This window comes from Engystomops pustulosus, chromosome 6 (genome assembly GCF_040894005.1).
Source record: "Engystomops pustulosus chromosome 6, aEngPut4.maternal, whole genome shotgun sequence".
Lineage (NCBI taxonomy): Eukaryota > Metazoa > Chordata > Amphibia > Anura > Leptodactylidae > Engystomops > Engystomops pustulosus.
Window position 1 is genome coordinate 62,159,103 of NC_092416.1, and position 13,063 is coordinate 62,172,165.

General features: G+C 40.0%; 1 protein-coding gene across 2 annotated transcripts in view; it reads left to right on the top strand.

Moving 5' to 3' along the window:
* The window catches only part of MEGF6 (multiple EGF like domains 6), a 262,844-nt gene that overhangs the window by 241,499 nt on the left and 8,282 nt on the right, over nucleotides 1–13,063 (top strand). For both annotated transcript variants that reach the window (XM_072156315.1, XM_072156316.1), the window contains 17 exons: nucleotides 597–728; nucleotides 1,058–1,186; nucleotides 1,291–1,422; nucleotides 2,850–2,978; nucleotides 4,364–4,492; nucleotides 5,056–5,184; nucleotides 5,639–5,767; nucleotides 5,935–6,063; nucleotides 6,653–6,781; nucleotides 8,084–8,212; nucleotides 8,473–8,604; nucleotides 8,976–9,104; nucleotides 9,193–9,321; nucleotides 9,637–9,765; nucleotides 10,206–10,334; nucleotides 10,849–10,977; nucleotides 12,799–12,927. In XM_072156315.1, the coding sequence (XP_072012416.1) occupies nucleotides 597–728; nucleotides 1,058–1,186; nucleotides 1,291–1,422; nucleotides 2,850–2,978; nucleotides 4,364–4,492; nucleotides 5,056–5,184; nucleotides 5,639–5,767; nucleotides 5,935–6,063; nucleotides 6,653–6,781; nucleotides 8,084–8,212; nucleotides 8,473–8,604; nucleotides 8,976–9,104; nucleotides 9,193–9,321; nucleotides 9,637–9,765; nucleotides 10,206–10,334; nucleotides 10,849–10,977; nucleotides 12,799–12,927 (2,202 nt within the window). The remainder of the gene's footprint in view (nucleotides 1–596; nucleotides 729–1,057; nucleotides 1,187–1,290; nucleotides 1,423–2,849; nucleotides 2,979–4,363; nucleotides 4,493–5,055; nucleotides 5,185–5,638; nucleotides 5,768–5,934; nucleotides 6,064–6,652; nucleotides 6,782–8,083; nucleotides 8,213–8,472; nucleotides 8,605–8,975; nucleotides 9,105–9,192; nucleotides 9,322–9,636; nucleotides 9,766–10,205; nucleotides 10,335–10,848; nucleotides 10,978–12,798; nucleotides 12,928–13,063) is intronic.

Consider the following 13,063-nt stretch of genomic DNA (forward strand, 5'->3'; position numbering starts at 1 on the left):
AAGTATCCACCTTAAAAATTGTGAAGCAGTGAAATTATTTTTTCCCAGAGGGGGAGGGAATGACAGGTTCAATAAATCTTTTATGGAACTGTAAAGTGCTCAAACTTTTTAATATTCTAGATTCTATAAGAAATTTTATTTTCTCTTAGAAACCGTTTCAGAAATGTATATTATTTTGGTTCTGGGTGTCTGTTTTATACTATTTTAAGAGCACAATTTTGTAGATTTTTTATAGATAATGTCCCTAACAGCCCAACAAGAGTAAGGAAACAAAGATAAAGTGGCAGTATAAGATTTTTAAAAGATGTGCCATCTGCCCACTGGCCGAGCCCAGTATTTCATCTTTGCACCAAAAGTTACCGTAACCTCCTACAGGCCCCTGCCAGCATCATGGTTATGCCATTACCTCTAATGTCACTACTACAGACCTCACAAGCGAGTAGTTAGCAGGAGCCGTATTTAAGTCTTCATCGGGCTCAGCTGCAGTTTAGGATTTACAAGCAGCATTTTGGAGCCTGGGTGAGAGCTGAGGAATTAACAAGTGGCCTTGTGGTCTGAGCTCATAAATTCTTCCAATTCCTGTGTGTCTCTTACAGATTGCCCCATAGGACGTTGGGGTGACGGATGTCTGGAGATCTGCCCGTTGTGTGATGATAATGGCAGCTGTGATCCCACCACAGGGAAGTGCATTTGTGCACCGGGGTACACAGGAGATCTCTGCGGGGACAGTAAGTAACACACTGTAGCAAAGCCATACATCTGTAATGGACCTGTCATTCTAAGCCATCTCCTTCTATTGATTAGCCCCCATTGATTAAGGATAATAATTATATTTTCTCCAGTATTTACTATGTTTATTCTGATCCCCCTGATATATGAGTAAAATTCCAGAACACCTATTATAACAAAATTTTACATAGACAGAACAATTGGACTGAGGTCTGACACACTCTATGGCTAATGCAGTAGCAGCCATATCAGCATATTTACTGTACATATATCAGCATTAATGTGATTTTTTGGCTGCCTTTTTGAATATATTTTTTTTAATTTATAGAGTGCCCCACAGGTTGGTTTGGGCAAGGATGCCAGTCCAGGTGTCTCTGTCAAGATGATAGCCAGTGTGACCATGTTACCGGCAGATGTACTTGCCCTCCTGGATTCACTGGACACAACTGCAGGAGAGGTATATAGAGTAATGCTGTACTTTACATCACCCAATAGTCATAAATTACAGTACCAATGGATTTTATAGTTCAAGGCTTATTTTAACTCTTTCTTGCTTCACAGCGTGTGATAGTGGTTACTGGGGAGCAGATTGTGTCAAGAGCTGCAACTGTAGCAACAGTGACTGGGGCTGTAACCCTGTGACGGGGGATTGTGTCTGTGAATCCGGCTACACTGGAAGGCAATGTGATCAGAGTAAGATAATTCATTGACCAAACTTGTGAACATTACTTCTCCCCCCAGATCCTGACCACAAACCTTTGTTCTATTAAGACAATAATCTGGCCAAGCAGGATCCAAGCTGCCACATTATGTCTAGTAGTTTTAGTAATTCTGACGTAGTTCTCCTAGTAATATCTCTCATACAATATGCTCGTAACGTCAGATTACGACTACATTGGTTCTCAATCAATGTATAATGATACGGTCCTGCCTCCTTCAACGATAGACAGGAAGTCTCAGCGGAGCAGCCAATCAGAGGCTGTGAAAATGTAACTTCCTTTTCCTGAAATGGCTCATCTAGGCATATTCTACTGCATTGGCAACCAACCTGGGCATCAGTCAGACGCTATTTTTCAATATTTGTCAACCAACCTGGGCATCAGTCAGACACTATATGTCAGAGAACAATTTGCATCAGGAGAGAGGGCAATTCATTCACCTCTTCCCCAATTTAAACCCAACCCCACAGACATTTGGAGCTGATAGGGTGCTCTGTGGTCTCACCACGCTAGTAATTTGGCTACTACTATTTCTAATGGCTGCGTTTAATGCTATTGATGCTGAATTTGAATCACAAGACACAAAGACATCATCTGTAGCCTCTGTAGCTCCTCTTCCCACAATCCCCTGGTATTATGAACCTTCTTTGTAGGAGGACCTCAGTATATACTATTGACACAGCAAAGGTGGGCTACCACTTTACTGCCCTCCATCTTAATTGCAGCAACAGGGTTCACTAAACAGTGGAGGAGGTAAGGAAAGGAGGACAATCAGTCTCCACAATGGGATTTTAACAAGGCACAGATGTAGGAACAATTTGGCCTTGTGACATTACGGCAAGGAGCCCAAACCACAAAATGATCCCAATGTTTATGACTCCAACATAATTCTCAATTTCTGTACTCCAGGTAGAAAAAGGTATAATTAAAAAATAAGCATATACAGGCAGTCCCCTACTTAAGGACACCCGACTTACAGACAACCCATAGTTACAGACAGACCCCTCTGAATCCTCTGGTGAAGCTCTCTGGATGCTTTACTATATTCCCAGACTGCAATGATCAGCTGTAAGGTGTCTGTAATGAAGCTTTATTGATAATCCTTGGTCCCATTACAGCAAAAAATGATTAAACTCCAATTGTCACTGGGGCCAAAATTATTTTTGTAGATAATTTTATCTACAATTATAAAATATACAGTCTCAACTTACATACAAATTCAACTTAAGAACAAACCTCCAGACCCTATCTTGTACGTAACCTGGGGACTGCCTGTACCGATTTCTTACCTAGAAAACTCGGCTGCCTTAGGCTTCTGCCTGCTATGGCTATGGGGTAAATTTCATAGGCTCTAACAGTGACATTACATAGCACTATTGAAGTTTCTCTTCATTCCAACAGAATGCCCAGCTGGTTGGTATGGTTCAGACTGCAGGCACCAGTGCCAGTGTGAGAATGGTGCCCTCTGCGATCACATCAGTGGAGCTTGTACATGTGCACCTGGCTGGCGAGGGACCTACTGTGAAATTGGTAACTATACTAATGCTTAATTTTAAAGTTGACTGTATTTTTGCTTCAGATGATAAGATGGGGGTTGGTCCTTCTTCCTTCTAGATATTGACATAGGGAGAATGGCTGATACTGAGAACATTGGTCACATTGACGACATGTTAATGAGTACCATGTTATATAACAAGTGTCTAACAATGGGGTCAGCCACCTGTAGCTTTACCTATAATTTACAGAAGGTCCTGACAGTCACATAATAGGGCTGTAGTAGAAAGAAAGTAAAGTAGTAAAGAGATAGAAACTTCATTAAATGACAACAAATACTAGTTACATGACATATTGCAAATCAGAAGTACTAAATATACAACAGAACAGTGGGAAATCAGAAGTAGTGCATATACACAAGAACAGTGGGAAGTCAGAAGTAGTGCATGTACACCAGAACAATGGTAAATCAGAAGTAGTGCATATACACCAGAACAATGGTAAATCAGAAGTAGTGCATGTACACCAGAACACTAGGAAATCATAAGTATTGCATGTACTCCAGAACTGTGGGAAATCAGAAGTAGTGCATGTACACAAGAACAGTGGGAAATCAGAAGTAGTGCATGTACTCCAGAACAGTGGGAAATCAGAAGTAGTGCATATACTCCAGACCAGTGGGAAGTCAGAAGTAGTGCATGTACTCCAGAACAGTGGGAAATCAGAAGTAGTGCATATACACAAGAACTGTGGGAAATCAGAAGTAGTGCATATACACCAGAACAATGGTAAATCAGAAGTAGTGCATGTACACCAGAACACTAGGAAATCAGAAGTAGTGCATGTACTCCAGAACTGTGGGAAATCAGAAGTAGTGCATGTACACCAGAACAGTGGGAAATCAGAAGTAGTGCATGTACACCAGAACAGTGGGAAATCAGATGTAGTGCATATACTCCAGAACACTAGGAAATCAGATGTAGTGCATATACTCCAGAACACTAGGAAATCAGAAGTAGTGCATATACTCCAGAACTGTGGGAAATCAGAAGTAGTGCATGTACTCCAGAACAATGGGAAATCAGAAGTAGTGCATATACACCAGAACAATGGTAAATCAGAAGTAGTGCATGTACACCAGAACTGTGGGAAATCAGAAGTAGTGCATGTACTCCAGAACAGCGATCTTCAATCTGTAGTTTTTCTGCTGACGACAAACTAAAACCCATAGCTTATCATGAGCCGCATCCCATCCAGCTGTGGTTTACCACCTGCTAATTGAGAGGGGTTTCCAGTAAACATCAGGGGGACGTTGCTTTGCATAGCACAGGCTGAAAATGACATTAAAAGATTAACTGAAGCCCATAATGTGTATTAATATGATACATGGATTCACATTTCTGTTATGTTACTTTTTACAGCATGTCCAGAAGGATTTTATGGTATGGATTGTGCCAACAGCTGCCAGTGTGCCAATGGTGCCAGCTGCAACCATATGACCGGAGCCTGCACATGCCAAGTTGGTTGGCTCGGACCTACATGCAACCAAAGTGAGTTGTTTAACAAACAGATACATTGTTTTACTGCTATTTAACTTGCAGTAGCCTAAAGGCCAGAGTTGCGGTGCCTTGTACTTAGTATAGGCCTCCAATTTTCTTTAGCTTCTGTAGAAGCTAAATCTTAGTAGACATGCAATTGAAGACACTAAAATAGGATAATAAATGCCAAAGTAGATCATGTAGTAATGACTAAATGTCAAAAAGTTTATCCCTGTATACTTGACTACCATACCATCTGTTGGCTAACATATGATGAGACCTATTGTACATCCCTCCATAGGAGGGTGAGGGATCCAACAGGAAGCGCTGAGTATACAAGCAATAAAGTTGTTAAAAAAATATAAATACTTTATTTCAAATATCACGCTGATTTAAAGTCGTCTTGACCCAGGTGGGATACAAACATGCCAAACAGCGGATCAAAATATGCAATTGTTGATAAAAAAAATGTATACTGGCGTCAGTGGCCATATGAGGTATAGAAGCTAAATCTTGTATGATTTCAAGCTCATTTAATAGATATATATTTTATATTCTTATACAATACTTTGTAGAATGTGAAGAGAACAAATATGGAAGGGACTGCAAGGAGACATGTCAGTGTTACAATGGTGCCAAGTGTAACCATGTCAATGGAGAATGTATCTGTGCACCAGGATGGACTGGACCACAGTGTGAACAAGGTACTTCAAGATCAGCTGTTTCATATGTTTATATCTGGTTTGGAAAGATGGGTGATGTCTGACATGGCTGTTACAAACAATTTTGAAAATGCATAAAATATTTTACTATGATAATTTATACTTCTACTATTATCTCTGTATAATACAATATAGTATCATAAAACATAATTCTTTATTCAGTACTTACATAATATAACTATTTGGTACCTAAACATATAACCCATGATCACAGAGAATGTCCTGGTAAGGGAGTAGTGGAGAGAGTTATGCAGCTCATTGTACAGCTGCACAGGCCTCTTTATGATGGATCAAGGGCAATGTAACTCTGCAATGTCGCATTACAGCTGTAAAATATAATCACATATACGCTTGATATGTGACACAAATTGCCATATTGAATAACTTATTTACTTTGACAACATATGTAAAGAATATTCTATACTTATTTCTCTAGCTTGTCAACATGGCTTCTATGGAGAGAAGTGTGTTCAGCATTGTATATGTAGAAACGGAGGAACTTGCAACCACATCACAGGTCGCTGTATTTGCCCTAAAGGATGGATGGGATTGGCATGTGAACTGGGTAATTTCCTATGTAAAATCAGTTGTGATTTTAAATCCTCTAATATTTCTTAATACCCAATAATAAACGCTAATAATGTACATCCCCTACATGGTTGTATACACCATTTACAAATACCACTGATTATGAAATTCTCAGATACCATGTCATTTCTCATTCTGATCTAGAATGTACTTCAGGAAAATATGGAGATGACTGTCTGCAAAACTGTACTTGTCAAAATGGTGGATTATGTGATCGTGGCAGCGGCGCATGTATGTGCCCAGCGGGTTGGATTGGAGAGTCTTGTGAGACAGGTAGGAGAAGGCATAATGTATGGGAGGATGTTGGGGAATAAAATTTTAAATGGTCATTAAGTTAGCCAAAATAAATTCAGAACAATTGAACAAGAAACATTGCAAAATATCATATCATAGTAGATTGATACTTTTCTACATACTTTTTCCTCTCTTAAATAGCTGATGGATTTTACTTGCAAGAAGGACAAAAGATCCCTAAACCTTGTTTACCAGACACATTGCTGCATATTTAGTTGTGGCTGTGCCTGGAATTGCAGCTCAGCTTATTCAGTTAGATCTATAGAAAAATCCTACAAAAAGCCTTTTAAAGAGGGGAGGCAGCCTAGGCAACTTATTTTCCCAAGAGCTAAAGTTAGGCTCTATCCATGGAATAGGGCCTAACTTACTGATCAGTGGGGTCTCAATGCTGAAACCCCAACAGATCGCGAAAACGAGGGGTTTGTCTCGTTGCTCCTCAGACTAATGGAGCAGTCAGCCGTGCATGACCTTTCTGCTCCATTAATCTCTATGGAGCTGAAGGAAATTTCTGTAATGTTTGTTGAATGACACCAATAACTGATAAAATTATATCTTGTGTATGTTGCAGCCTGTCCAGCAGGGATGTTTGGGATTCAATGTCTGGAAAAATGTGAATGTCGATATGGTAATAGCTGTCACCACATTACCGGTGCCTGTGACTGCCCCACAGGATGGAGGGGAAAACACTGTGATAAGCGTAAGTTGTGTCATTTGAAGCAAAGATTTACCATTTGCCTGGTGCTTTTGTGCTCTATGTTACCCCCACATCATTATCCTTTGTATGGTCTACAGACAAGAGTATAACTAATATATCATACTGCCTCTCTTTGGAAAGATATACTGCTACAACAATACTTCCTCCTAGAAACAGGAGTATTGCTGCTATAATACTGCTCCTATGTACAAGAATATAACTACTATAATACTGCCCCCTATGTACAAGAATATACCTACTATAATACTGCCCCCTAAGTACAAGAATATAACTACTATAATACTGTCCCCTATGTACAAGAATATAACTACTATAATACTGCCCCCTATGTACAAGAATATAACTACTATAATACTGCTCCTATGTACTGTACAAGAACATAACTACTATAATACTGCTCATATGTACAAGAATATAACTACTATAATACTGCTCATATGTACAAGAATATAACTACTATAATACTGCCCCCTATGTACAAGAATATAACTACTATAATACTGCCCCCTATGTACAAGAATATAACTACTATAATACTGCCCCCTATGTACAAGAATATAACTACTATAATACTGCCCTCTATGTACAAGAATATAACTACTATAACACTGCTCCCGATATACAGGACTATACCTACTATAATACTGTCCCAATGTACAAGAATAGAACTAGTATAATACTGCCCCCTATGTATAAGAATATAACTACTATAATACTGCCCCCTATGTACAAGAATATAACTACTATAATACTGCCCCCTATGTACAAGAATATAACTACTATAATACTGCCCCCTATGTACAAGAATATAACTACTATAATACTGCCCTCTATGTACAAGAATATAACTACTATAACACTGCTCCCGATATACAGGACTATACCTACTATAATACTGCCCCCTATGTATAAGAATAGAACTAGTATAATACCGCCCTCTATGTACAAGAATAGAACTACTATAATACTGCCCCCTATGTACAAGAATATAACTACTATAATACTGCCCCCTATATACAGGACTATACCTACTATAATACTGCTCCTATGTACAAAAATATAACTACTATAATACTGCTCCTATGTACAAGAAAATAATTACTATAATACTGCCCCCTATGTACAAGAATATAACTACTATAATTCTGCCCCCTGTGTACAAGAATATAACTACTATAATACTGCCCCCTGTGTACAAGAATATAACTAATATAATACTGCCCCTATGCACAAGAATATAACTAGTAATAAATGTAATGCAACATCTATTATACTATTTCGTAGCTTGCCTTCCGGGCTCATATGGTGACCAGTGCTCGAAGCTTTGTAGTTGTCCCCATGGAACCCCATGTAACCATATTACCGGGGATTGTGGCTGTCCCCCAGGATTCACAGGCAATGGATGTGACCAAAGTAAGTGAAAAAGAGTAACAAGCAGATCTTCATGTTGATGAGGTTTGCATTGTCTTATGAATACTGTATGAGGAAAAATGTGCTTTCTTACTTAATGTTGTGGATATTATGATTGGTCAGTTTTTGTGGCAGTGATTTTTAACAAATGACGCATTGAATATTGTAGGTGTTTAGGTGTCGAAATTGCTTGAAATCTATGCTATAAAAATGTATAGACATATGCAAGCACCAGTTTAAATTTCCAATATCTTTCCACCCAGCTTGTATTCCAGGAACATATGGTTTGAATTGTGCCAAGATCTGTCAGTGTCCCGGGCAGCATCAGGACTGCCACCCAGTGACCGGGGAGTGTATCTGTGCTCCAGGCTATCATGGCCACACTTGCCAGCTAAGTAAGTGCCTTATACTCTGCAATGGTAATGGTTCTAGGAGTTGAACATCTGAGAAGAAAAAAACTGGGACCTTGTGGAACAGCCACTTTAAGGGTATCAAGTACCAAAGAAAATCCCTATGTAGGTCATTGTTGACAACAAATTTATTTGCTAACTTACCCTGAACTTCAAAGAATCTACCAAAAAAATTGAGAGACCGCTCAGTGTCCCAAAAGTGTCTGTATCTGCAAAAGGACATGGTTTAGAGTGTGGTCATCCTGGTTATCCACCATACTTCTGCACCTACTAACCCTTTATGTAAACGTTATGTAAAAGGACATGTCCTCAGCAACCAGGACCCCCACTATGTGTTATAAATATTCATGTTTCAGAATGTACCAGTGGATATTATGGCCGAAACTGTGAGAATGAATGCAAGTGTAAAAATGGGGGCCACTGCGAAGCTACAACGGGAGCATGCCACTGCCCGCCAGGTTATGTGGGAGCTGACTGTGGTACCGGTAAGTGGATCAGAACATATAGAATTTTTCAACACAAAGATAAACCCCCTCGTTACTTTATGAACATGATGGTTTTTTTCTGTTTCAGTTTGTCCTCGAGGGAGATTTGGAAATGGTTGTGTCCATGTATGTCCCTGTGGACCCAATGGATCTTGTGATCATGTGACTGGTATTTGTGTTTGTGCCCCGGGAAGAAGAGGAGAGAACTGTGAACACGGTATGAAATCCAATCATAGAATCCTGATGAATAGCATGTTCTATATAATAGAGTACATTGAACAAGTTCCAGTTGGGGGGAAAGCTGGTGGTGGGACATAGTCTGACTTTAGGGCATCAATAGGCATCTATGTAATGCATCCCTAGTTTTAGGAAATAGGTTTACAGTAGAGAGCCCCCGTTTCGCAAAATGGCCTTAAAACAGAGTAAATTTGCCAAAGGTTGTATTGAGGAAACATATACAATAAATTCAAAGATTTTTGTTAGATTTTGTTTGGATGACGGGCCTCATATACCTACACATTTTTTCTTTCAGTCTGCGCTAAAAACTATTATGGGAAAGACTGTCTTCAAATTTGCTCCTGTAAAAATGGAGGCTTGTGTAACCCGTTCAATGGGACATGCAGCTGTGGTCTGGGATGGATGGGTGTCACATGTGAGGAAGGTACGTACTGTTCTAACACTTGTACATCATTATTGTTCTCTACTACTATATGATATCCTCCACACAAAAAAAGATATGGAACATATAGCAGCGGGTCTCCAGCCACTAGCTCAGGGGTATTCAAGAATTGGAGATCGAGGGTGAAATGAGAAAACCACAGAATACAGGTTATATAATGGGCAGAAATTATTATAGCATGGGTATGTTTGATTGAACATCTTAATGAATTAAATATATTGAAACATTATGCACTTCTCTACTTTTTTCTTAATTTTGTTATTACATTTGAGCCCTAAAACCCATGCAGATACATTAGATACATGCTCAATTTATCAGCGGCACAAAGTACATGTATTACTGATACCTTGTATCGGGCTGCACAATGCAGTGTAAATATTCAGTAAAATCCTTCTTGAGATAACTGCTGTCAATTATTACAGACTGTCCTCCTGGGAGATATGGAGCCGGCTGTCAGATGGAGTGTTCCTGCCTGAACAATGGGACATGCGACAAAGTAACCGGGACCTGTCACTGCTTAAGGGGGTTCTACGGAAACGCATGCCAGCACAGTAAGCTGCCCTGATATGCCAGTCTGTCAGAAGTAGGAAATGTCTATGAAAGGAGGAGGGTGTGGCGGTGTTATGAGGGTCCTGACATCTACTCCCAGTCCCGAGGGGAATATAGGCTACAATGGCTGGAGGTTTTTCTAAAAGGCTTGGTCTTCAAATGATGATATGGGACACAACCTTAGAATTGTTCATAGAGTCTACAATCTTATCTTCTTGTACATGACATGTTCCACACATGAATAACGAACCAACAGCAACATAAAACAGAAATGATATGGAGGCTTTTAAAGGCCTAGTCATTTCATATAGATTTATGACAAACAAAGGTTCTCCCCATGTGGATATACATTACTACAAACGTTTTGGATGGGAAGTACCTCTAAAGAACTTTCAAAACAATTTGGACGCCTATAGAATCCATATGGTCAGTGGGCAAGGTGGATCAAAACTTCAAATGTGAGACGGTTTCCCTTTGCTAACAATTAGATTCCAACACTTTTTTCTTTTTCTTTAGTTTGTCCCTTTGGTTTTCATGGAAACAAATGCCAGGAGATGTGCGACTGTGAAAATGGAGCAGCGTGTGATCCGGTGACTGGGACCTGCCGCTGCCCTGCGGGTTTCTATGGAAACAGATGTGAAAAAGGTCAGTATTATAAATGGGATATATTACAAAATGCCAAGATGTACATTCAGAAGCCTGGTATGACAGCAAGTGGAAAGGTTAGGAAATATTCACAAAGGGTTCAGATGAAGAACATTGTTTTATGGTAATGGTGCAGTCTAATCCATGTGCTTCAGTTTACATATAGAATTAACCCATAGAAAAAGTAGATTTTGTATAGTACATTATATAGTACATTTATTCATGCCATTCTAATACTGTAGTTTGTATTAGACCCCAGAGCTGCACTTATTATTCTGATACAACACTGTACATTAATTATCCTGCACAGATACTTAGTAACTTCTTGCCCTACAGAGCTCCATATGTACTTCCTGCAACGTATCAATTAAGCTTGCTGACTGTTTAGAGCTCTCTTCACGAAGACTTTTTAAGACTGCCTTGCAGGAATGTGGAGACTTACAGCCATTGATCCTCTACCAGAGGATTCTGGCAAAACGGAAATATGTTGTTTTGGACAGGAATACTGTACTGAAGAGATGCAACCACATTGAAACAGTGCTGTCTAAAGTTGGGAATCTGTTCCTTCTGGAATAGATATTAATCCTACATCATGGCATTAGGTTTTATTGAAAGTCATGCTTGATGTTAAGGGGGCAGCTGTACAAGGTAGCTGAGAGGCAATGTTTTCCTTACCAAATCCTGCAAAATGGATTTGCATAATTTCCAATTAGAGCTAGCAAAATAGTGAGTGCAGTTCTTTAGAATAATATTTTGATAAGTAAACACAAAATCAGTAAATGTAAAATGGTGTTCAACATACTGAGGCAGATTTACTTACCCAGTCACGTCGCGATCCCGCGGTGCGTTGTCCGACAAGGATTCAGGTCTGGCGCGATTCACTAAGATCGTGCGTCCGAGTTCCTGCATGTGTCGCTGCTGCACTGAGGTCCGCCGGAGTTCAACTGCTTCTTCCTGGTGCACATTTCATTTTTTAAATTCCGTGGTTTGTCCGAATCTGTCGGGTTGTCCACCCGCCATGCCCCCCGATTTCTGTCGCGTGCAAGCCGGCGCCGATGCGCCACAATCCGATCGTGTGCTCCAAAACCCGGGGCAATTCAGAGCAAAAGAGAAATATTCGGAAAACCCGACAAAATTGCGGCGTTCGGACCCTTAGTAAATGAGCCCCATTTTTGTCTAGAAGTGTATTCACAATAAGTTCATTGCAAACCTTTAACTGGTTTATTGTTAAATATATCTTAAACTCCAGTCATATCTAAAGCTGCATATAGAAATGTACACATTTTCAGACTTAATGGGGAAGATGTATTATACGCGTGGATTATAAAATCCCTCCCCTTCCGGATACATGAAGAGGTTTAGGCATCCTAATGCATCCGGTGGGGTGGCAGCGAAGCATATATGTGAAAGTTCGCTAGCTGTAGCTAGCGCCAATCCTGCCCTGTGCCGGCCCACTCCCTTGCCTGACGCATACTCCTCCACACCCCATTGATGAGGATATGGCGTATAGGGGATAGTAATCTAGCCAATGTGATAATTTCAGGGCTTCTACGCCAGTTTTCTGTCATATAAGCCCTGATAAATCTCTTACAATGTCTCGTAAATGTTTTCTCTGGGATCGACTATTCTACTGCATTTTTCTAGACATTTGGTTAACATTGCCACAATGCAGTACACCAGAGCACAGTACATGATAGGTAGCAGGGCTTGCAGGATAAATATCTCCCACCTGAGGGTTACGTGGGAGACTATGCTCAGTTCATCCAGCCTTGTGTTGCCTCCTTCTCTAACAGTCCCAATTAATGATGTTAAATCGTCTAGGCTGCAGATCAGGAACATTTGGTGAGAACTGTCAGAAGATTTGTCAGTGTGAAGGAAATGGACCTTGTGACTCAGTGACCGGATCCTGCTTTTGTCCACCTGGGAAGATGGGAGCAACCTGTGATCTAGGTACAGTACTTGATGTTCTAGATCAATGCTTAAGGCCACTGCTGCAACCACACAATAGCAAAGAGTTGTAGTTTCTTAGAGCAGTAGAGGTAAAGCTTGAATAACACAATGATTAATCATTAAGAAGGTAGCTCAT